This window comes from Eschrichtius robustus, chromosome 19 (genome assembly GCF_028021215.1).
Source record: "Eschrichtius robustus isolate mEscRob2 chromosome 19, mEscRob2.pri, whole genome shotgun sequence".
NCBI lineage: Eukaryota > Metazoa > Chordata > Mammalia > Artiodactyla > Eschrichtiidae > Eschrichtius > Eschrichtius robustus.
Genome location: NC_090842.1, coordinates 69,231,486 through 69,256,857, shown reverse-complemented (window position 1 = coordinate 69,256,857; position 25,372 = coordinate 69,231,486). Strand labels below are relative to the sequence as shown.

The 25,372-nt window shown below is 44.0% G+C and overlaps 1 protein-coding gene across 2 annotated transcripts; it reads left to right on the top strand.

The window, feature by feature from the left end:
• Window positions 1–3,401: 3,401 nt before the first annotated feature.
• LOC137753615 (zinc finger protein 211-like) lies at window positions 3,402–20,482 on the top strand. 2 transcript variants are annotated; one of them, XM_068528900.1, is made up of 3 exons: window positions 3,402–3,652; window positions 4,957–5,095; window positions 17,073–20,482. In XM_068528900.1, exon 3 carries the CDS (start codon window positions 17,144–17,146, stop codon window positions 19,061–19,063), a length of 1,920 nt encoding a protein of 639 aa, XP_068385001.1. In that variant the 5' UTR covers window positions 3,402–3,652; window positions 4,957–5,095; window positions 17,073–17,143; the 3' UTR covers window positions 19,064–20,482. The 2 variants fall into 2 exon arrangements, with proteins under 2 accessions (XP_068385001.1, XP_068385000.1); XM_068528899.1 differs by lacking the exon at window positions 4,957–5,095 and adding an exon at window positions 4,768–4,894.
• Window positions 20,483–25,372: the final 4,890 nt, after the last annotated feature.

The following is a 25,372-nucleotide window of genomic DNA, read 5'->3' as shown; positions in this document are numbered from 1 at the left end:
GAGGATGCACTCTCATCAAAGGGATGGCAGCTGAATGCCATTCTGGAAGTCCCTCAAACTTGCTGAACTGCAGACCCCTCCTTTCACAAATGGGAAAAATAATAATAGATTCTGAGCACTGGGCAGGTTGGGTAGATAAGTGGGGTCATTCACAGGAAAGCCATCAATGTTTGTTCCCAGTGAAAAGATAGTCCTGTCCATCAGCATGGGGTAGAGGGAATGAGCGGGGCTCTTGGGGAGAAGGGGACAGAGGGTGTCAGGATGGACAAGGTGTTCTTTGAGTCCCCAAACCTGCTTGGGGAGTGAAAGAGGACTACAGTGACCAGACTGCTTGTGACCTGAGCCAGGTGACCTAACATTGAATCCCAATTCCTAGTCCATTGCTGGGGGTTCACAAGCAGAGCAGAAGATACCCTGTATGTGGGCCACAGTTTCCTCTGAAGAAATGGTCCTTTTGCTGCAGGATAAATGCCCCTACATCCTCCCACCCTGTTTCCACCTAAACTACAACCCCAGTGCCCTCTGTGACCTTTCTGATTCTTGCTCTATCTGAACACCCTGGGTCCCCTCCCACAGTTCCTTGGGTAGGAATTGGGACTTTTCAAATCCCCTTCACAGCATTTGTTCCCTTTGAGCAGCCACAGCAAGGAGCAGAGGCTGCAGAGTCTAGAGACCTCTTTGTGGATTCTGTCTGAGTCCCCTCTAGGGTTGTGACCTTGAGGAAGTCCCCTCTCAGCCCTTCCATTTCTTCAGGTCTGAAATGGGGATATTATCAATACCTCCCATGGATTTAGAGGACTGTGGAGGGTACATGTGTGATCCGAGTCCCTCAGTGCCCAGGTGGCTCCCTAGGTGCCGTTTTTGGTGGTGTGTAAGGATCCTCCCAATACTCTGTCCGTGTCTACAGAAAGTAGATTTATGTTTGACTGAAATGGATTTAACAGTGTTAAGGGAAAAATTTATTCTGACACTTGTTAAAATGGTAAGGAATTCTTTATTCAGAACTATCAATATTTTGGATAGGTGTCAAGCTTCTGACAATATAGGTGAAATATTGAGTTCAACTTTAAGACAGCTGAGGATTTAGAGCCAAGGAGTAGAGTGAACGGGTCAGTGGATGGAAAATTACCAACAGAAAACAGGGTAAGAGGTGTTCTTGGTAAACCAACTTAACAATCTTGCCATAGAGGTCAGATACCGAGGATAGGAAATGAGTGTTTGATCAGATATCACTGAGGGAGTTATTCTTACTAAGCGGGCTTTGCAGATTTCTTGATAAAACTTGGCTAAGCAGGCCCTGCAAGGATGGGTCAAAGACCAAGATATGTGGGAAAGAACGCTCAGAGGAGTCTGACTAAAGCTTAGGCAAAGAGAGAGCCTTTGTCATTCTCTGGTGTTGAAGGAAGTGACCTTTTGTCCTCCAAACAATATAGGTTCATTTCTCATTTGGTTGTTTTTGTTCATTACGGACCAGCTGAGAGGAAATCAAGGTGGCAGTGTAAGAGGACATGAGCTCACTTCTCCACATGAACACATCAAAAATACGGCTACGGTTGAGCAATCTTCACTGAAAACTAACAGGAAACTGGCAGAAGGACTCCTGTACAACAAAGGCTGTAAGCATCATGCACACATAATCCAGCAGGAAGGGAAGAAAAGCACTGGGGTCTAGAGATATGGGACTCAGAGGAGAAGGGAGATCACATGGGCAGACACCCACCCTGGCCAGTGAGCTGATCGAGCCACAGACTGGGTGGCCCAGTCCTAGGTTCTATGTGGTAGAGGCAAGCCTCCTTACTGGTTGGAGGACCAGTGAGATAGAGAGAAAGGTTAGAGGAGCCTGGACTCTGTTTGGAAGGAGTGTGCATGCTCCCACCTGGCTCTGGGACCGGGCAGAGAGAGGTCCGCTTCAGCAGCTGCCGGTTTCCAGTGAGCAGGTTCACCACACACCGCAGCCAGAGCAGAAGAAATGCTCTGGCTCCACTAACTCCATGCCCCAACATGTCGCTGGATCTGGGGCAGTCAAGACCAGGGAAGGACTCCATTTATGGATGAAGAGGCAGCCCAGTCCCAGGGCAGAGCCCAGGTGGGGCTGCGGTGGCCATTGTGGGAACTTGCTCCACCGGTACATGGAAGCAGCCCACATCTCTGACGGTAGCTGTTTGGCCACAGCTCACCCACTCCACCATACATGCAGAGAAACCACACTGGCCCTGCCTTCTCCCTGTGGAGCGGTGCCACAGCAGGGCGGGAGTGGCGGAGGCTGGAGACACTGATCAGCTGGGAGAGAGTAAGGGGTCTTGTCCCAGAGGCAGGATAATATATCAATAATTGCCCAGCCTGAAGACCAAAGAAAGAGCCCAGAGACAAGGACAGAGACACCAGTGGTTTAATGGATACGGATCTTACTTATCCAGAGCAAGGTCCATGAGAGACACTCCACCATGGTCCAGACACATTAGGTAGGAAGTGGCAGCAGTCTTTTTTACTGTGGAGCAGAGGGAGTTTACCTGATTTAAAGGGAATTGATGTGAGGCTGGCTCATCAATTCTTAGGGAAAGCCGCAGAGGAGTATGCCACTCACGGTCCCTTTGATAAAGTATCAATGTGAAGAAGTTATGATCTAAAGATTAGAACAATCACTACCTGTGGCTAGGGCAAGAAGGTAGGCATTGACTGATTAAGCCTTATGATTAACAGGGAAGGTCAGCCATGTGAGTAGGGTGCAGGTGAGTCAGACTGGTGGGGCAGAGATGTACATAGAGCAAGAATACAGCCATTTTGGGTGGCCTGATCATCCGTCAGTGTTTCTCACTGACTTGGGCACAATCACTGACTATGCAGCCAGGAAAGCCTTTGCTGGGGGTACCAAAAGCAGTGCTTTCCCTCTTGTTTAGCTGCATCAGGCCTGCCTAATATCTCCTTTCCAGATTTTCAGTCAGGGTCCTGTCTTTTTCCTTGTCCCTGAACATAGCTTACAAAATGACTCTAGCACTTCAGGGTGCACGCATTTCAAGAGCAATAGGATGTTTATTTACTTCTAGTTACCACTGGATGTCGACGTGGTTTGGCTTCAAGGAGTCTGAGTTTAAATAAATGCTCTAAAGTATCCCCCCCTTTCCCTCAAGTATCCCCACCCCGACCTTAAGAGGGATGGAGCCGCTTCCTCGCCCCCCCCCCGCTCCCCCCCACCCCCAGCTGATTTCCCAGCGCTTCTCTCGGTGCTGTTTGGCTTTTTCGTGGTGCTTCCAGTGTGGGGCGCCACTGCTTCAGGCCTTGGAACTACATTACCCAGAAGAAATTGCGCTAAGGGAACGTTCATCCAATGAAAATCTAGGAAAGGGGCATTTCCGGGAGGGGAACATCAGGGAGGAGGACTTCCGGTGTTTTTGTGGCGGACATTTTTATTGTTGTTGAGACTGTGGACCTGATCAATAGCTCCGCTGTGCGGTGTTGGGAACGAAGTGAGGGGCCCAGGAGGTGGAAGTGGAGAGTTTGTGCGCACTACACAGGGGCGGGTCTTAGGGTCGGGGACGACGCCGCCGCTTGCGGGGAGTAACCGTGCCGACTCCGACCCGGTCGCTGGTCTGTCGCCGCTCCGCTCCGCGTAAAGGTTCCGATGGCGGCGCCTGCGCTGACGGACCCACCTCAGGTAAACGCTGCGGTCTCCGGGTTCTCGCCTGCCTGTTTCCCCACCGAAATACGAACGCCCCGAGTGAGCGGCGCCTGGTCACGTCTGCTCCAGGACAGTGAGGGCTTCAGGGGTGGTTTATCTATTTCTGACCACCAGTGTATGCGGTGTGAGTGAGGCTTGGAGATGCAACTGAAGCAGGAACATCCCGGGGACGTGTACTCCGTCTTGTTTCTGCGGGGAACCAAGTTTGAGGCCAGGCTGCATCTGGAGTGGTAGCTGAGAGGTTGTACCTTTCTTCTTAGGGCCCTCGGAGCGGTGGAGAGTTTTGAGCAAAGGAAGGACACGATCTGAGTTAGGCTTTTGAAAATTCTCCAAAGCCTGTTCAGTGGAAGAAAAGACTGTAGGTGGGTGATGAGGACTTTGAGGCAGAGGGAAGTTGTGGCTTTTCCAAGGTCACAACTGATAAACGGTAGCACTGGGGACGGAGGCAGGCAGGGGAGATTAGCCAGTCAGCCCGAGGTTACCTGGCTCTGGTACCGCCAGGGGACCAGGGAAGGCCTGAGCCCCTGGAGTACCGCCATGGTCACTTTCTTCTATGGCCTGCTTGTTCCCACAGATTCCCAGGGCTGCAGAAGCACTTTTGGTAAATGGAGGTTGTCCCAATCCCTCACTTGTTTCGACCCCCACGCACACATTCTCTGTATTTGAGGTGTCTTAGGGCTCTTCACCTGCCATTCTGCTAGCTTTTTGGTTTGGGGACCTTGGAGAATCTCATGCTCTGGGTACTGAGTGCAGACCCAGACGTTCTATGGAGGGAGTATGGAAGGTTACTCCTAGAACCCACACCAGTATGTGGAAGTACTTTGAGGTGAGGTTGAGTTGGTTTAGGTAAGTGCAGGTCTCCTTTATTTTCTGGTGGGAATAAACAGCACAGAAGAGCAGGATTTCGGCTTCAAATGACTGCCTGTGTGTTTTGAAGGCAATGGGAGGTTCAGATCAGAGGAGGGGGGTTTTCTTCCCCAGGTCTCAAGTGGCTCCATCTCATTGGGCAGTAGGGGAAATGTGTGGGAAGATGGATTGTGGGTTTTCAGGAGTGAGACCGTTCATGGTTTTATTTGTCCCTGTTATACCAGGGCAGTGTGACCTTTGAGGATGTGGCCGTATACTTCTCCTGGGAGGAATGGTGTCTTCTTGATGAGGTTCAGATACACCTGTACCTTGATGTCATGCTGGAGAACTTTGCAGTTGTATGCATGCTGGGTAAGGCCCTCACACCCACCCCTATCCTCTGAGCTAGGTTCTTCCTTTCTTCTCTTCCTCAGGGGCAGCTCTGTCCTCACATCTGGAACATGGGCACTGCTTTCTTCTTAAATTCCTTGGTTATGTGCTGTGGTTACTATGGCTAGGCAGAGTGCATCCCTAGTCCTTAGTGCCCGAACACCCGTAACCCCGAAGTTACAGGTAAGGATTCAGGGTCAGTAGTCTTTTTTTGTTGATTGTTTTTAATTTTACTGAAGTATTGTTGATTTACAATTTTGTTTTAATTTCTGCTGTACAGTAGGTCCCTGGTTATCCATTTAAAATACAGCAGTGTGTACATGTCAGTTCCAAACTCCCTAACTATCCATCCCCATCACCCTTCCCCCCTGGCAACCACAAGTTCATTCTCTATGTCCGTGAGTCTGTTTCTGTTTTCTAAATAAGTTTATATGTATCAACTTTTTTTTTAGATTCTGCATATCTTTCTCTTTGTGACTTAACGTCACTCAGTATGACAATCTGTAGGTCCATCCATGCTGCTATGAATGGCATTATTTCATTCGTTTTAATGGCTGAGTAATATTCTATGGTATATAAGCACCACATCTTTATCCATTCAACTGTCGATGGACATTTAGGTTGCTTCCATGTCTTGGCTATTGTAAACAGTGCTGCATTGAACATTGGGGTGCATGTATCCTTTCAAACCATGTTTTTGCTGGATATATGGCGAGGAATGGGATTGCTGGAATATATGGCAACTCTGGTTTTCATTTTTTGAGGACCCTCCATACTGTTCTCCATAGTGGCTGTACCAATTTACAGTCCCAGCAGCAGTGTAAGAGGTTTCCTTTTTCTCCACACCCTCTCCAACACTTGTTATTTGTAGGCTTTTTTTTTTTTTTTTAAATTAATTAATTTATTTATTTATGGCTGTGTTGGGTCTTCGTTTCCGTGCGAGGGCTTTCTCCAGTTGCGGCGAGCGGGGGCCACTCTTCATCGCGGTGCGCGGGCCTCTCACTGTCGCGGCCTCTCCGGTTGTGGAGCACGGGCTCCAGACGCGCAGGCTCAGTAGTTGTGGCTCATGGGCCCAGCTGCTCCGTGGCATGTGGTATCTTCCCAGACCAGGGCTCGAACCCGTGTCCCCTGCACTGGCAGGCAGATTCTTAACCACTGTGCCACCAGGGAAGCCCCTATTTGTAGGCTTTTTAATGATAGCCATTCTGATTGGTGTGAGGTTATACCTCATTGTATTGAATAGTTTTGTATTTTTCTGATAATTTGTGATGGTGAGCATCTTTTCATGTGCCTATTACCCATTTGAGTTTTTGCTTTAGAGAGATGTTTATTTACGTCTTCTAGGTTGTTTGTTTTTTGTTATTGAGCTGTAAAGCTGTTTATATATTTTGGAAATTAAGCCCTTGTCAGTCACATTATTTGTAAATAGGATATCTTTTTGTTTTCTTTATGGTTTCCTTTGCTGTGCCGAAGCTTATAAGTTTGATTAGGTCCCATTTGTTTATTTTTGCTTTTATTTCTGTTGCCTTGGGAGACTGTCATGGTCAGTAGTCTTGCCATCCACCTGATCAATCCCTCCTTGTTTGCCCTCTCTTTGGCCAGGTGACTGTCCAAATGAATGGTACCCAAGTTTTTCTCCATTCTTGTACCTGACATATTTTTGTGCCTGACTGTGTGACAGTGTTGTCAGTGACATGGTTACTACTAAAACAGACTATAAGATGTTTTTGCAAGACCTTTTTTCAAGATTCCAATTTCTCTATATCCACGCCAGCATCCGGTTTTTTGTTTCTTTTTATTTTTTTAACATTTATTTATTTATTTCGGTTTCACCAAGTCTTAGTTGTGGCTAGCGGGTTCCTTAGTTGTGGCTCGCTCGTTCCTTAGATGCGGCTTGCAGACTCCTTAGTTGTGGCCTGCGAACTGTTAGTTGTGGCATGCCTGTGGGATCTAGTTCCCTGACCAGGAATCGAACCCCAACCCCCTGCATTAGAAGCACGGAGTCTTAACCACTGCTCCACCCAGGATGTTCCAGCATCTGTTATTTTCTGTTCTCTTGTTTTGTTTTGTTTCGGCCTTGCTGGGGGGCATGCAGGATCTTAGTTCCCCAAGAAGTGATGACCAGGGATCGAACCTGCGCCCCCTGCAGTGACAGCGTGCAGTCTTAACCACTGGACTGCCAGGGAGGTCCCTGTTATTTTCTGTTCTTTTGATCATAGCCATCCTAATGGGTGTGAAATGGTATATTTTCCCCATTTCAATTATATCCCTTTTGGTGTGCTTATTGGCCATTTGTACAGCTTTAGAAAAATATCTGTTCAAGTCCTTTTTTATTTATTAATCAAGTTGGTTTTTTGGTTGTTGTTGAATTACAGATTTATCCATAGATTCTAGATATGAATCCCTTTTTATATACATGTTTTGGAAATGTTTTCTCCCAATCTGTGGTTTCTTTCTTACTGTGTTTATAGTGTCCTTTGATGTTAAAAAGTTTTTCAGTTTTTTCCTTTCTTCCCCTAGCTTTCTTGGGCTATAATGACACATACGTTTGTGTAAATTAAAGGTATGCAACCAAAATTGTTCATTTTTATGAGGTCCAATTTGTTTATTTTTTGTTTTGTTTCTTTTGCCTTTGTTGTCAAAGGCAAGAAATCATGGCTGAATCCAACGTTTTGAAGCTTTTCTTGTTTGCTTTTTGTAAGAACTTTTTAGTGTTAGCTCTTAAGTTTAGGCCTTTGATATATTTTGAGTGAATTTTTATGTATGGTGTTAGGTAAGGTTCTAATTTCATTGTTGTGCATGTGGGTATCTGGTTTTCCCAGCACCATTTGTTGAAAAGTCTGTCCTTATTCAATGGAAATCCTCCTCTTGTTAGTAATTATTGCATCATATATTTGAGGGCTGATTTTTAGACACTCTAGTCTCTATTCTATTCCATTGGAGTATATATCTGTCTTTATGCCAGTAGCACTTTATGCTCTTTTGCTTACTGTAGCTTTGTAAGAAAGTTTGAATTCATGTGTTGTGAATCCTTCAACTTTGTTGTTTTTCACAATTGCTTTGACTGTATCGAATCCCTTGAGTCTATGTGAATTTGAGTCTGAATTTTTCTATTTCTTGAAGACGTCATTGTTTTTGATAGGGATTGCATTGAATCAAAAATCCCCCATCTGAGTGTTAAAATTGATGAACCTATATGAACACATCATTATCACTCAAAATCTAAAGTTTGCGATAGGGTTCACTTGTGGTGTTGTACATTCTGTGGGCTTTGATAAATGTATAATGACATGTATTCACCATTATAGTATCATACAGAATGTGTTCAATTTTCAACTAAAAATTCTCCGTGCCCCACCTGTTCATCCCTTCTTCCCCTGTACTCCTTGGTATCCCCTGATTACTTTTTTACTGTCTCATTAGTTTCCCCTTTTTGAGAATGTCATATCCTTGGACTCATACAGTATGTAGCCTTTTCATCTTGGCTTCTTTCACATAGTAACATGCATTTTAAGTTTTCTGCATGTCTTTTCATGACTTGATAGCTCATTGCAGTTTAGTTGTAAATAGTGTTGCTGTTCTCTGGATGTATCATGTTTATCCATTCATCTACTGAAGGACTTCTTGATTACTTCCAAGTTTTGAAAGTTATGAATAAAGCTACTGTAAATATCTGTTTGAAGGTTTTTGTGTGTGTGTGTCCGTTTTCAACTCCTTTGTATAAATACCACAGAGTACAATTGCTGGAGGATATAAGATTATGTTTAGTTTAGTAAGAATCTACCAAACTGCCTTTCAAAGTGGACTCTACCATTAAGCATTCCAATCGGCAATGAATGAAATTCCTGTTGCTCCACACCCTTACCAGCATTTGGTGTTGTCAGTGTTTGGATTTTGGCCATTTTTATAGGTATGTATTGGTATCTGCTTTTGAGTTTAATTTGCATTTCCGTTCATCTTTGTATATGCTAAATTGTTATGTGTATATCTTCTTTTAATAAGGTGTCTGTTAAGGTGTTTTGCTCATTTTGTATTTGGGTTGTTGTTTCTGTACTGAATTTTAAGGTTTTTTTGTACTTAACTTTTAGGTCCATGATCCATTTTGAGTTAATTTTTTGTGAAGGGTGTAAGGTTTGTGTCTAGAAGTCATGTCTTGGCATGTGATGTTCGGTTGTTCCAGTACTATTTATTCAAAAGACTTCATTTTTCTCCATTGTATTGCACTTGTCATCTGTCAAAAGTCAGATGAGTTTATTTCTGTGGATCTGTTTTTGCACTCTCAATACTGTTCATTGATCAGTTTCTCTATCCTTTCAACAATACCGCACTGGCTTGATTACATTTTGTTTTTTTGGGTTTTTTTTGCCATGCCATGCAGCTTATAAGTTCTTAGTTCCCCAACCAGGGATTGAACCCTGGGCCCTCAGCAGTGAACGTGCGGAGTCCTAACCAAGGGGTGCCAGGGAATTCCCAGGCTTGATTACCTTAGATACTAAGTTTTGTTTTTCTTTTCCTTTTTCTTTTTTTCTTTCTTTTTCTTTTTAAGATACTAAGTCTTGAAGTTGAGTAGTGTCAGTCTGCGACCTTTGTTCTTCAGTATGGTGTTGGCTATTCTGGGACTTTTGCCTCTCTGTATAAACTTTAGGATCAATTTACTTAGGTCCACAAAATAATTTGCTGGGATTTTGATTTGGATTGCATTGAATCTAGGTGCAGTCTAGGTGAAATTGGGAAGAACTGACTTCTGGGTCTTCATATTTATGAATGTGAAATATCTTTCCATTTATTTAGTTCCGTTTATTTAGTTCTTTGATTTCTTCATCAGAGTCTTAGAGTTTCCCTTATGTAGATTTTTTTCTTTTTATATTTATTTATTTATCTATTTTTGGCTGCATTGGGTCTTTCTTGCTGCGTGTGGGCTTTCTCTAGTTGCGGCGAGCAGGGGCTCCTCTTCATTGCGGTGCACAGGCTTCTCATTGCGGTGGCTTCTCTTGTTGCAGAGCATGGGCTCTAGGCACACGGGCTTCAGTAGTTGTGGCACGTGGGCTCAGTAGTTGTGCCTTGCAGGCTCTGGAACACAGGCTCAGTAGCTGTGGCTCATGGGCTTAGTTGCTCCACAGCATGTGGGATCTTAATGGACCAGCGATCAAACCCATGTCCCCTGCATTGGCAGACAGATTCTTAACCACTGCGCCAGCAGGGAAGTCCCCCTTCATGTAAATCTTATATATGTCTTGGTAGATTTATAATTAAGTGTTTCTTCCTTTGTCTCTCCACTTGTTTAGGAGGGTGTTAATGTACATGGTCTTGTGTTTTTAATTTCACATTTCGCTTGTTTATTCTTGATGTATTGGAAAGTGATTGACTTTTGTATAATTTCCTTGTATCCTGAAACCTTGCTATAATTGCTACCAAGTTCCAGGATTTGTTTTGGGGTTTTTTTTGGTGTATATTTTGGTTTTTACATAGCTGGTTATATCATCTGAGAATGAAGGCAGCTTGATTCCTTCCTTCCTGATCAGTATAACTTTTATATAACTTTCTCTTCTCAGTCCATTAATTATGACTTATAGTATAAAGTTGAAAGGGAGTTGCCAGAGGGAACATCCTTGCCTTCTTCATCTTATTGGGAAAGTTTCTAGTTTTTCATCTGGTAAAGATGATAGTTATAAGGTTCTATTTAGATTGTCAAGTTGAAGTTTTTTTTCTATTTTTAGTTTACTAGGAGATGGAGATTTTGATCATGAATGGGTGCTGGATTTTGCCAGATCTGGTTTTCCGAATCTGTCGATGAGATCATGTATTGGCGGATTTTTTTTTCTTTTTTTTTTTGGCTGTGCCACAGCTTGCAGTGTCTTAGTTCCCTGGCCAGGGATTGAACCTGGGCTAAAGTAGTGAAAGTGCCAAGTCCTAACCACAGGACTGCCAGGGAATTCTAACATATTTGTATTTAAAGTGGGTTTCTGGACTTCACTGGTGGCACATTGGTTAAGAATCCACCTGCCAATGCAGGGGACACGAGTTTGATCCCTGGTCCAGGAAGATCCCACATGCCACAGAGCAATTAAGCCTGTGAGCCACAACTACTGAGCCTGTGTGCTGCTACTATGGAAGTCCGCGTGCCCAGATCCCGTATTCTACAAGAGAAGCCACCACAATGAGAAGCCTGCATGCTGCAATGAAGAGTAGCCCCTGTTTGCTGGAACTAGAGAAAGCACGCATGCAGTAAGTTGATACAGCCACTGTGGAGAACAGTATGGAGGTTCCTTGAAAAACTAAAAATATAACTACCATATGACCCAGCAATCCCACTACTGGACATATACCCTGAGAAAACCAGAATTGAAAAAAATACATGTACCACAGTGTTCATTGCAGCACTATTTACAATAGCCAGGACATGGAAGCAACCTAAATGCCCATTGACAGTTGAATGGATAAAGAAGATGTGGTACATATATACAATGGAATATTACTCAGCCATAAAAAGGAACAAAATTGAGTTATTTGTAATGAGGCAGATGGACCTAGAGTCTGTTATACAGAGTGAAGTAAGTCAGAAAGTGAAAAACAAATACCATATGCTAATGCATATACATGGAATCTTAAAAAAATGGTACTCATGAACCTAGGGGCATGACAGGAATAAAGACACAGATGTAGAGAATGGACTTGAGGGCACGGGGAGGGGGAAGGGTAAGCTGGGACGAAGTGAGAGAGTAGCATTGACATATATACACTACCAAATGTAAAATAAATAGCTAGTTGGAAGCAGCTGCATAGCACAGGGAGATCAGCTTGATGCTTTGTGACGACCTGGAGGGGTGGGGTAGGTAGGGTGGGAGGGAAGCTCAAGAGGGAGGGAATATGGGGATATACGTATACAGATAGCTGATTCACTTTGTTATACAGCAGAAACTAACACAACATTGTAAAGCAATTATACTCCAATGAAGATGTAAAATAAATAAATAAATAAAGTGGGTTTTTTTGAGAGAACATATAGCTGACTCCTGCTTATGGATTCACTCTGATAATCTCTTTTCATTGGTGCATTGAGACTATCAATGTTTAATATATTGATATAGTTGGATAAATATCTAATGTATTTGTTACCATTTTCTACCATTGCCCTTATTCTTTGTTCCTATGTTAGTCTTCCACTCTTGTTTTTATTGTTTAGATCGAGCATCTTGTATGATTGCATTTTCTCTCCTTGTTAGCATATCAGATATACTCGTTTCTTTTCATTTTTTTTATGTAGTTGTACTAGAGTTTGCACTCTGTATTTACATCTGATTGAAGTCCACTTTCATATAACACTGTATGGCTTCCTTGGTAGTTTGAATACCTTATAATTTTAAAAAATCCTAATTGGTATCTCTCCTGCATTGTATTATTGTGCTCATTTGTTTTAATTTTACATAAGCATACATAAATGGGTGTGTTTAAAAATGCATAATTGCGCTTCCCTGGTTGTGCAGTGGTTGGGATTCCGCCTGCCAATGCAGGGGACACAGGTTCAAGCCCTGGTCTGGGAGGATCCCACATGCCGTGGAGCAGCTAGCCCATGTGCTACAGCTGCTGGGCCTGTGCTCTGGAGCCCGTGAGCCACAACTACTGAGCCTGCATGCCACAACTACTGAAGCCTGTGCACCTAGAGCCTGTGCTCTGCAACGGGAGAGGCCACTGCAATGAGAAGCTTGTACACCGCAACAAAGAGTAGCTCCCACTTGCCACAACTGGAGAAAGCCCACATGCAGCAATGAAGACACAATGCAGCCAAAAATAAATAAATTCATTAATTAAAAAATGCATAATGGAGTATACAGTTACTATTCTTCCTTAGAAGACATGCATATAGGCAACAGCTACATGAAAAGATGCTCAATATCACTAATGGTCAGGAAATGCAAATCAAAACCACAATGAGGATTTCCCTGCTGGCGCAGTGGTTGAGAATCCACCTGCCAATGCAGGGACACGGGTTTGAGCCCTGGTCTGGGAAGATCCCACCTGCCAAGGAGCCGCTAAGCCTGTGAGCTACAACTACTGAGCCTGCACCCTAGAGCCTGCGAGCCACAACTACTGAGCCTGTGTGCCACAACTTCTGAAGCCCATGCGCGTAGAGCCCATGCTCCACAACAAGAGAAGCCACCGCAATGAGAAGCCCGCGCACCACAACGAAAAGAGCCCCCGCTTGCGGCAACTAAAGAAAGCCCACATGCAGCAACGAACACCCAACGCAGCCAAAAATAAATAAATAAATAAATTTATTTAAAAAAAAAATAATCCACCTGCCACTGCACGGGATGAGGGTTAGATCCCTGATCCGGGAAGGTCCCACGTGCTGCAGAGCAACTAAGGCCCTGTGCCACACTACTGAGCCTGCGCTCTAGAGCCCATGAGCCACAACTTCTGAGTCCGAGTGCCACAGCTACTGAAGCCAGTGCGCCCTAGACCCTGCGCCACAACTACTGAGCCCATGTGACAGAACTGCTGAAGCCTATGCACTCTAGGGCCTGTGTGCTGCAATTATCGAGCCTGCGTGCTGCAATTATCGAGCCTGCGTGCTGCAACTACTGAAGCCTGCGCACATAGAGCCCATGCTATGCCACAAGAGAATCCACCACAATGAGAAGCCCGCGTACTACAGCAAAAGACTAGCTCCCGCTCGCCGCAACTAGAGAAAGTCCACATGCAGCAACTAAGACACAATGCAGCCAAAAATAAATGAAAAGTTAGGGAAAAAAAACCCCACTGTGAGATACCACCTCACACATGTTACAATGTCTGTTGTGAAAAAGACAAGAAATAAGTGTTGGTGAAGTTGTGGAGAAAAGGGACCCCTTGTGCACTGTCGGTGGGAGTGTACATTGTTACAACTACTATGGAAAACTATGGAGAATCCTTACAAAGTTCAAAAAGGAACTTCCATATGGTCCAGCAATTCCACCTCTGTGTATTTATCCACAGGGAGTGAAATCATCATCTCAAAAAGATATCTGTACCTCAGGTTTATTGCAGCATTATTTACGATATTCAAGATACGGAAACAACCTAAGTGTCCATTGATGGATGAGTGGATCTAACAAACATGTGGTATATATGGCATATTATTCAATATTATACAACCATAAAGAAAGATGGAAATCTTGCCATTTGCCTCAACATGGATAGACCTTGAGGACATTATGCTAAGTGAAATAAGTCAGAGAGAGAAAGACAAATCCACTTGTCCCACTGTTTCCATGGAGGATTGGTTCCAGGAGCCCCTGCATATACTGAAATCTGTGGATGCTGAAGTCCCATAGTCAGCCCTCTGATTCTGAAGTTTTCCCATTTGTGGATTCATCCAGCTACAGATATGTGATCCTGTGTGTATTTGTTGAAAAATATCTCTGTACGAGTGGACCCAAGTAGTGTGAACCCATGTTGTTCCAGGTTTACCTGTACTACATGAGTATACTTACATGTTGAATCTTTAAAACAACAACAACAACACCAAACTCAGATACAGACAAAGGATTAGTGATTGCCAGAGTGGGGCAAGGTGGTTAGATGAAGTGAGTGAAGGGTGTCAGAAGTTACAGACTTCTAGTTATAAGATGAGTAAGTCCTGGGGATGTAGTGCACAGCATAGTGACTCTAGTTAACGAAACTGTATTGTACATTTAGAAGTTTCCAAAGGGTAGATCTTAGAAGTTCTCATCAGACGAAAAAATATGCAATTATATATGTTAACTAAACTTACTGTGGTACTCATAGCAGTGTATACATAAATCATGTTGTACAACTTAAAGAAATACAATGTCCCATGTCAGTTTTATGTCAATGAAAGTTTTTTATTCTCTTATGGTCTTCCTTTCTCTATGAAACCCAAATTTGTGATCTATGTCATTTTTCCTCTCTGAAGAACTCCCTTTAATATAGTCTCACAATTTTTCTGTGTCTAAGAACGTGTTTATTTCATCATCAGTGTTGAAGATTTATGTTGCTGGTTACCAAATTCTAGGTTGGTGATGTCCCCTCCCCCTTCCCACTTTAAATATTTTACTCCATTCAGTTCTTATTTCCCTGAGTTCTGAGGAGAATTCAAATGTAATTGTTTTTTTTTTTTTTTTTTTTTTGGCTTCTCTTGGGAAAGGTGTTGATTCCTTCAGCCTCTTTTAGTATTTTTTTTTTCTGCATTTGAATGTGATAAGCTTAAGATGTAGTGTTTTTGGCATTAAACCTGCCTCATGTTCACTGAGCTTTCTGGATCTGTTGGTTGGTGTCTGACATCATTTTGTTAGAAATTCACCATCATTATTGCTTCAAGTATTTCTTCCATTTCTTTTTTTCTTTCTGTTTGAGATTTTTCCATATGTGTTTGTTAAACCTTTTGTGGTTGTCCCACGGATGTTGTATATTCGGGTGTTTTTTTTTAAATTTTATTTTTTGTATTTTTTCAGTTCATTTTTCAGTTTTGGAAGTTTCTCCTAACAGAAAAAGAAGCTCAAACATTCTGTCCTCAGCTGTGTCCAGGGTACGAATAAGCCCATCACAGTCATTCTTCATTTCTGTTATGGTGTACTTGATCTTTAGCATTTCTTTATGGTCCTTTGTTAAAATTTTCATCTCTTAGCTTACATTTCCTTTCTGGCATTGTATGCTGTCTGCTTTATCCATTAGTAGACTTTAATTAGCATATTAGTCATAATTATTTTATATTCCCAATGTGATTGTTCAAACATCCCTGTGATATCTGATTTTGATTCTGAAGCTTTGTCTTTTCAAACTGTTTTGTGGGACACTGCAGATCTTCAGAAGATGCCGTGGTTGCAAAAGAGTTAGATCTATTAGATTCTTCCAGTACAATAGTTGTTTAGGTGGGGAGATACATTCCTAACATTTTGTACTCCATGCACTGTACATCCTTGCCTCTGGCTCCACCGGATGTTCTTTTTTTTGGCCCCAGTGCGTGGCATGCCCGACCAAGAATTAAACCTGTGCCCCTTGCATTAGAAACAAAGAGTCTTAACCACTGGACCACCAGGATAGTCCCTGCACCAGACATAAAATGTAATATTTATATACTGTGTATTGTGTACTGAGTTCCTCTGGGCCAGTGTTGGCTATTCAGCCATCCTGACTATGTTAGGACTTGTATCATTTGTGTCCCGTGTAGTTGGTCAAATCAGGATGGAGAGTCCTTTGGGCTTCATGGGATGGACATGACTCTGGTCTCAGCAAAAAGCCTCAGAGGTAGCCTGATTAACATGAATGACAACTGGGAGAGGCCTTGATATTAGGTCTGTGTTTAAGTCATATCAGGAAGTATGACTTCCTCTTGACTAGTGTTTTAGTGCCATTGTCAGTGGCTACAAATCACTTCTCTCGTGTTTCTCCATTCGTGACATTCTGCCAACTTGTCATTTCTCCTACTTCCCATTTTTATTCTGACTGCACCCTCAGATTCATTCCCTACCACCTCTCTAAACCACTTATCTCATGTGGTCTTCACACTGTTTTTCCCATAGTACCTACTGACACTATTTGTATCCTCAACATAAGGGATCCTTTAATATTTCTGGAACGCCAGCGACCTGTTGCAGTCAGATTTTCTGAGACCTGGACATACACTTCTGGTTTTTTTTGTTTTTTAACATCTTTATTGGAGTATAATTCCTTTACATTGTGTGTTAGTTGCTGCTGTATAACAAAGTGAATCAGCTATATGTATACATATATCCCCATATCCCTTCCCTCTTGCATCTCCCTCCCACCTTCCCTATCCCACTCCTCTAGGTGGTCACAAAGCACTGAGCTGATCTCCCTGTGCTATGCGGCTGCTTCCTACTAGCTATCTGTTTTACGTTTCGTAGTGTATATATGGACATACACTACTGTACAGTATCACAGGTCACCAGGAGATGTGGTCCTGGAAAAGGCCATTGACAAAAGAGTGAATTGTACAAGACGCCTTTCGCTTTGGGCCCCATCCAGTCCTTGTGTCCTGTACTCGGTGAGAGCAGCTGCTTCTCAATTTGACCCCAAATTCATTTCCTGAACACAGTCCTGTGGACTGGTTCTTTCACTTGTTAAATGTAGACTTGTGATGGCCTCACTCCCCCCAATAAACTCAACATGAACTTCATCATCACTTCTTTGTTTTCAGGTTCTTTTCCTGCAGTTGAGGATGAAGAGACACCTTCTGAAGACAGCGTATCTGCAGAAGGAGTGTCACAGATGAGGACCCCCAGGGCAGGTTCGTCTCCTGAGAAGGCCCAGCCATGTAAGATGTGCATCCCAGTTTTGAGAGACATTTTGCACTTGGCTGAAGAGCAAGGAACAAATAGGGAGCAGAAAGCATACACATGTGGGGCATGTGGGAAACAGTTCTATTTCACTGCAAACCTTCAAGAGCACCAGAAGCAGCACATTCGAGAGAAACCCTTCAGCTGTGATATGGGGAGACCTGCATTTTTGAAAAGCTGCACAATCCATGTAACAGGGAATCTCTCTACCTACATGGAGATTGGGAACAACTACGTGGCCAACATGGAACTTCAGCCACAGGCCACTAATACCAGGAAGAAACTGAACAAGAGTAAGGAGTGTGAAGCTGTTTTTCACAGTGGAAAAGGTCATCACAGCTGGGGAGAAGGCAAGAAAGCTTCCAGCCACACAGAAGTACTTATTCAGGATGAGGGAGTCCTCACTACTGAAGGGTTTTGTGAGTTCAGAGAATGTGGGAAAGCCTTCACCCAAAGAACTAACCTTATTCAGCATGAGCAAGTTCACACTGGAGAAAGGCCTTATGAATGCAGCCATTGTGGAAAATTTTTTAGCCACAAATCCCATTTCCTTACACATCAGAGAGTTAACTGTGGAGGAACGCTCTATGACTGCAGTGAATGTGGGAAATCCTTTAGCCTAAGGAAGTACCTCAGAGCACATAGGAAAATCCACAGTGGAGAAAAGCCTTATGAATGCAAGGAATGTGCTAAATCTTTCATCCAAAAGTGGAACTTAATTGAACATCAGAGAGTTCACACTGGAGAAAAACCTTATCGATGCACCCAATGTGGAAAATATTTTGCCCGCAAATCCAATTTCCTTGCACATCAGAGAGTTCACACTGGAGAAAAGCCTTACGAGTGCAATGAATGTGGGAAATCTCTAACTACTAGCTCTGGCCTCTATTATCATCTGAGAGTTCACACTGGAGAAAGGCCTTATGAGTGCAGTGAATGTGGGAAATCTTTCACTACTTGGTCGATCCTTTGTAATCATCAGAGAATTCACAGTGGAGAAAGACCTTTTGAGTGCAGTGAATGTGGGAAATTCTTTAGCCGAAATGAACAACTCAGTGCCCATATGAATGTTCACACTGGAGAAAAGCCTTATGAGTGCAATAAATGTGGGAAATCTTTTACGAGTAGGTCGAACCTTTGCAATCATTGGAGAGTTCACAGTGGAGTGAGGCCTTTCGAGTGCAGTGAATGTGGGAAATTCTTTAGCCAAAAGGCACACCTCAATGCCCATAAGAAATTTCACACTGGAGAACAGGTTTATGAGTGCAATAAATGTGAGAAATCTTTAACTCCTAGGCTGAACCTCAAGTGTCATCAGAGAGTTCATACTAGAGAAAGGCCTTATGAGTGCAGTGAATGTGGGAAATCTTTTGTTGCTAGGAGTGGCCTCCGGTATCATCAGAGAGTTCACAATGGAGAAAGGCCTTATGACTGCAGTGAATGTGGGAAATCTTTTACTGCTAGGTCGAGCCTTCGTGATCATCAGAGAATTCACACTGGAGAAAGGCCTTATAAGTGCAGTGAATGTGGGAAATGTTTTACTGGTAGCTCTAGCCTTCTTCGTCATCAGAGAGTTCACAGTGGAGAAAGGCCTTATGAATGCAGTGAATGTGGGCAGTCTTTTACTAGTCGATCCTCTCTCTATGATCATCACAGAGTCCACACTGGAGAAAGGCCTTATGGGTGCACTGAATGTGGGAAAGCCTTTAAGCAAAGACAGCTCCTCCGCATCCATAGGAAAATCCACGCTGGAGAAAAGCCTTTTGAGTGCAAGGAATGTGGTAAATCTTTCACCCAAAGGTGCCACTTGATTAAACATCATAGAGTTCACACTAAAGAAAGGGCCTTATGAATATCACGAACATGGCCGGCAGTGACATTGAAGGAGTTCCAGGTGGTAAGAGAGTGAGAAGAACCCGTGCAGCTAATGGACCCTTTCTAGAGAGGAAACTGAGACACAGAGATGATGTGTCATCTGTTTGTGATCTCCCAGAAATGGACAGGGATCTGGGCTTCAATGCCAGGTTGCCTGGTTCAGGATATTGGGAGTCTGGTCACTTCACTCCTCCCCTGCCCGCCACCTCCAGGTTTGGGGACTGAAAGAACACCTTGTCCATCCTGACACTTCTGTGCCCCGACCCCCACACCAGGAGCCCTGCTCATACCCCAGCCCCATGCTGATGGACAGGATTATCTTTTCTCTGGGAACCAATATTGATGACTTTCCTGTGACTGACTCCATTTATCTACCCAACCAATCCAGTGCTGTGATTCAGTTACTATTATTGCCATTTGTGAAAGAAGGGGTGTCCAGCTCAGAGAGGTTGAGGGACTTCCACAAGGGCTCACTAATGCCAGGCCTTTGATGAGAGTGGTTCCTCTACACTGCACCCATCCACTGTCTTCTCTCCTGCCCCTCCAATCAGGGCCTCCACTTGCTGTGTCCTGACTATGAACTACCCACATCTGACATCTGCATCACTACCAGGGTCTCCAGCTTCATTTTCACCAGTGCACATCTCCCAGAAACACCCTCCTGCTTGGGAGGTTCTCCACAGGGACAGCAGCACTAAGCCGGGCAGTCCGGACTGGGTCATTGGTGTCACCCCAGATTTGACATGGGCTCTACCACCATATGCAGCGATTCGTTTCCAAGGTCCTGTCCATCTTTACATACCCACCTCAGGATGTCCCTGTTGCCCTGTTATGTGGTTGACCCGCTCACTGTTCTGGGCAGTGTGAGGGACACGGAAGGACTAAGAATGTCCAGTGTGGCCCTACTTGGCCTGGTCTCCAAGCATCCTCTTCCTAAACCCTTGATCCATTGCCTCACTGTTCCTCTCATCCCTCCAGAAAAAATGTTAACTTACCAACATGATGACTGTTAATTAGCAAGAACTTGCCCTCCCCCCCTTGGGACCCACACTTGATCAACCTACCTTAAAAGCTAAGATTGAATGTAGGCTGACCCCTCCTATGAAGACTTTAAAATTCATTTATAAAAAATTATGATTTTAATTGCATTTCTTCAGGATTTTTTTTTTTTTGACCGTGTCACACAGCATGCGTGATCTTAGTTCTTCTGATCAGGAATCTAACTCATGCCCCCTGCTGGGGGAGCCTGGAGTCCTCATCACTGGACCACCAGGGAATTCCCTTTCTTAGGATTGTTGATGTTGAATTTTTGTTTTTCATGTGTGTGTTTTTTACCTGTTTGTCCTGTCTGGTTAAATTTCTATTCCTATCTTTTGCCTACTTTTATTTTGTGAGATATGGCTATTTTCTCTTTTTTTGACAAAAGAGAGCAGGTAAACAACAAAGACATCTGTTAGATTTCACTCATTCACCAATAATGTGAGTGATTTCTTTTCTGAATGTAATTGTAACTTGGAATAGTGAAAGAATATGTTCTCAACTTTTTCTCAATTTTATACTATGCATAATGTAATAGTTACATACATTATACAGGTTTAGGAATAATCTTCATTATTAATATATGCTACCTTAGAGTTAAGTCCAGACATTCAATTACACAATAAATTAATCTCTGGTTTGTAGTGTTTGCCAGTTTCCGTGCTGTAAATATTCCAACCATAGCCAAGGTCAAATTGCCAACATAATTTCACTGAACATTCATTCGGGAAGCATTGCCAGTAGCCCTCTATTGTATTCTTTTTCCACCATTACAGGTACAGTAGCCACAATTTTAAGAATGTAGCTAATAAACCATAGTAGAATTATTATAAAGTGATAGGTTTTGCATCTTTGTTTTGAAAATCATTTACTGGATGAATAGTTGACTTAAGTTTTACCTAGTTAAAATGTACATTTTGACATACTTGTGTATAGCCCTCCAACCAGTTTCCTCCTGCCATTGTTAATTCATCCTCAACATTAAAATGACTGATGCAAGAGCATATTCTACTTTTGTAATAGATATTTTCAAATGTATATATAAATGGAATGACTGTGTTGGACCCTTCCTGTATCTTACATCATTTATCGTTTTTATGCACATTTTTTTGTGTTTGTGTATCAAGATTTACTTAGTAGTTTTTAAAATTTATAATCCTAGGTATCATGTCTTTGAATACATAACTTCTTAGAATGCATTTCTAAAATAAGAGAGCACTGGGACTACCCTCGTGGCACAGTGTTTAAGAATTCACCTGCCAGGGACTTCCCTGGTGGCTCAGTGGCTAAGAGTCCACCTGCCAATGCAGGGGACATGGGTTTGATCCCTGGTCCGGGAAGATCCCACATGCTGCTGAGCAAGTGAGCCTGTGCACCCCAACTACTGAAACCCGCACGCCTTAGGGTACACGTGTGGCAACTACCGAAGCCCGTTCTCTGCAACAAGAGAAGCCACCACAATGACAGTCCACGCACCACTTCGAAGAGTAGCCCCTGCTCATTGCAACTAGAGAAAGCCTGCGCGCAGCAATTAAGACCCAACACAGCCAAATATATATATGTGTGTGTGTGTATATATATATATATATATATATATATATATATATATATATATATGAAACAAGAGAGCCCTTTCATAACTCCAGTAACTTTATTACACATGGAAGTATTCTAAATATCAGTCCATATCAGCACAACTGGGGACACTGTGTGACAGATTTTGAATGCTAACACCCGTTGATTCAGCCTGGACCTACAAACTTACGTACCATTGCACAAAGGATGTGTGACAGAATTGAGACCCTGTTGGGGAAATAAAATGGGAGGTGCTGACTCAGCACAGCAAGTGTGGCCACACAAACACTCCAGGGAGATTGTGGCACAGGTATGTGATAGGGATGCTCAAAATTCTCGTGTGTGAGCCACACACAGTCACACAGTTTTCGTGGATCCATGTGGTGAGGTGAGTGCAGACTGGCTTGGAAAGAACAACCTCTCCCACATCACCACAAGTTTGATGATGCACTGATGGTGTTCAGTTCAGGGACTGGGTCACACCTTGTTAGAAGCTGGAGAGTCACACCTGTGAGCAGCTTTGTCAAGCGAAGGACTTGGGGTGGGGTTTTACAGGCTTTATGGGAGGTGTCAGCCTGCACTGATCCTTTAGCATTTGGACTAAAGTTTGTCAGCGGGGAGTCCCGAGGAGATGTGGGCACCTTCTTGCTTATTAGCAATCATTTGGTGATTCATATTTTTCTGTTGGGGTAGGAGGGACAGTGAGGCAATGGGTGAGAGGGTTAGGAGGAAGAGCCTTGGAGACAGGGAGAGTGCCACAGTGGACATTCTTAGTCATTTTGTGTCCCTCACAGTGCTCGGAATAGTGACCAGGACAATTTGGACACAGTCACATCCTGAAGCGAGTTTGTGCAGAAGATGGACAGACCCTTGGAAACAAATCACTGCATATGGCATATGATGGAGGCCAGTATCACATCTGGGGTGACACTGAAGACCCTGTGTGGTTTCCTGGGTTGGTGCTGCTGTCCCTGTGAACAACTTCACAAAAGGGAAGATGTTTGCAGGGAGATGTACACTGGGGGAGGTCGAGCTGGAGGCCCTGGTGGAGATGCAGACATCAGGTGTAGGTAGTTCATGGTTGTGAGACAGCAGATGGAGTCCATTCAGGGAGGTGTAGAAGAGAAGCCAGTGCACCTGTGCAGTGTAGAGGAAGCACTGTCATCAGAGGCCTGGCAGCTGTGTGCCTTTGTGGAAGCTCCTCAACCTCTCTGAGGTGCAGACCTCTCCTTTCACAAACTGGAAGACTAATAATAGACTGATCACTGGGCAGTTTGGGTAGATAAATGGGGTCATTCACAGGAAAGCCATTGATGTGGGTTCCCAATCAAAAGATAGTTGTGTTCATCAGCATGGGGCTGGGGTATGAGCAGGGCTCTTGGGGGGAGGGAGACATAGTATAAAATTGAGAAAAAGTTGAGAACATATTCTTTCACTATTCCAAATTACAAGGCGGACAAGGTGTTCTTTGAGTCCTCAAAGCTGGACAGGGAGGGAAACAGAGTGCAGTGACCAGACTACCCATGCCCTGAACCAGGCAACCTGGCATTGAATCCCAGATCCCTGTCCCTTGCTGGGAGATCATGAGTAGAGGACAGCCACCCTCTGCCTGTTTCCTCCCTAGACATGGTCCATTTGCTGCAAGATTAATGCACCTGCATCCTCCTACCCTCTTATCACCTCACACTCCTCCACCCCCAGTGCCCTCCATTACCTTTCGGTTTCCTACTACATCTAAACACCCTCAGGGACTTCCGGTTGTCCAGTGGTTAAGACTCTGGGCTTCCACTACAGGAGGCACAGGTTTGATCCATGGTTGGGAAACTATGGGCCCACATGCCACGTGGCATGGCCAACACACCCCCATAAACAAAAAACACACCCTCGGTCCCCTCCCTCATTTCCAAGCTAAGGGAATGGGACTCCTCAAAACCCCCTGACACCATCTGTTGTCCTTGGACCAAGCCATAAGAAGGACCGGGGGCTGCAGAGTCCAGAGACTTCTGCATGGATTCTCTCTGACCCCCTCTGGGGTTGTGACGTTGAGGAAGTTCCCTGCCAGCCCTTGTTCTCCATTTCCTTAGTCCTGGAATGGCAGTATTAGCAATTCCTTCCATTCATTAGAGGACAGGGGAGGGTACATGTGTCATGCAAGCCCCTGAGTACCCAGGTGGTCCCCTAGGTGCCTCTTTTGGGAGGTGGGTTAGGATCCTCCCGTCCTCTGTCTGTGTCTATAGAAGTAGGTTCAGGTTTAACTGAAATGAATTTAACAGTGGTAAGGAAAAAATTATTCTGATATTTATTAAAATGGTAAGACATTCTTTATTCAGTACCACTGGGATAGGTGTCAAGATTATTACAATATGGGAGAAAATTTTAGTTCAACTTTAGATACAGTAATGACAACTGAGGATTTATAGACAAGGAGCAAATTGAAGGGTTCAGTGGATGGAAAATTACTAATGGGAAACATCAAGTGTGAGGAGGGTTCTTGCTACATTGACTTAATAAGAATCTTGCTGAAGAAAGACCAGAGACATCAGATATCAAAGATAGGAATTGAGGATTTGATCAGAAGATCAGGTATGAATGGTTGGATTATTCTTACCTAACTACCTTTGCAGTTTTCTTTCTGAAACTGAGCTAAGCCATCCCTGCAAGGATGTGGGAAGGGCCAAGGACCAGTGGGGAAGAGAGCTCAAAGGAATCTGACTAAAGCTTAGGCAAAGAGACAGGGGTCCCAGGTTCAATCCCTTGTCAGGGAATTAGATCCCCCATGCATGCCACAACTAAGCGTTCACATTCCACAACTGAGAAGTCCGCATGCTGCAACTAAAGATAGCGCATACCACAATGAAGGTCCGGCACAGCCTAAATAAATAAATAAATATTTAAAAATAAAATATAGCTTAGACAGAGTCTGTCAGTTCCTGTTGTTCAAAGAAGGAAGAGACCTTTTTTCCTCCGAAGAACACAGGTTTTTTTTCTCATTTGTTTGCTTTTGTTCCTTAAGGAATAGCTGAGAGGAAATCAATATGTACCTGGAAACTGGCAGAAGAACTCCTGTACAACCAAGGCTGTAAGAAACATACACATGTAATTGGACAGGAAGGGAAGAAAAGTACTGGGGTCAAAAGATGTGTGACTCAGAGGAGAAGGGAGATCACATGGGCAGACACCCACCCTGGCCAGTGAGCTGATCAAGCCACAGACTGGGTGACCCAGTCCTAGGTTCTATGTGGTAGAGGCAAGCCTCCTTACCGGTTGGAGGACCAGTGGGACAGAGAGAAAGGTTGGAGGAGCCTGGACTCTGTTTGGAGGAAGTGTGCATGCTCCCACCTGGCTCTGGGACCGGGCAGAGAGAGGTCCGCTTCAGCAGCTGCCGGTTTCCAGTGAGCAGGTTCACCACACACCACAGCCAGAGCAGAAAAAACGCTCTGGCTCCACTAACTCCATGCCCCAACATGTCGCTGGATCTGGGGCAGTCAAGACCAGGGAAAGACTCCATTTATGGATGAAGAGGCAGCCCAGTCCCAGGGCAGAGCCCAGATCGGGCTGCGGTGGCCATTGTGGGAACTTGCTCCACCAGTACATGAGAAGCAGCCCACATCTCTGACGGTAGCTGTTTGGCCACAGCTCACCCACTCCACCATACATGCAGAGAAACCACACT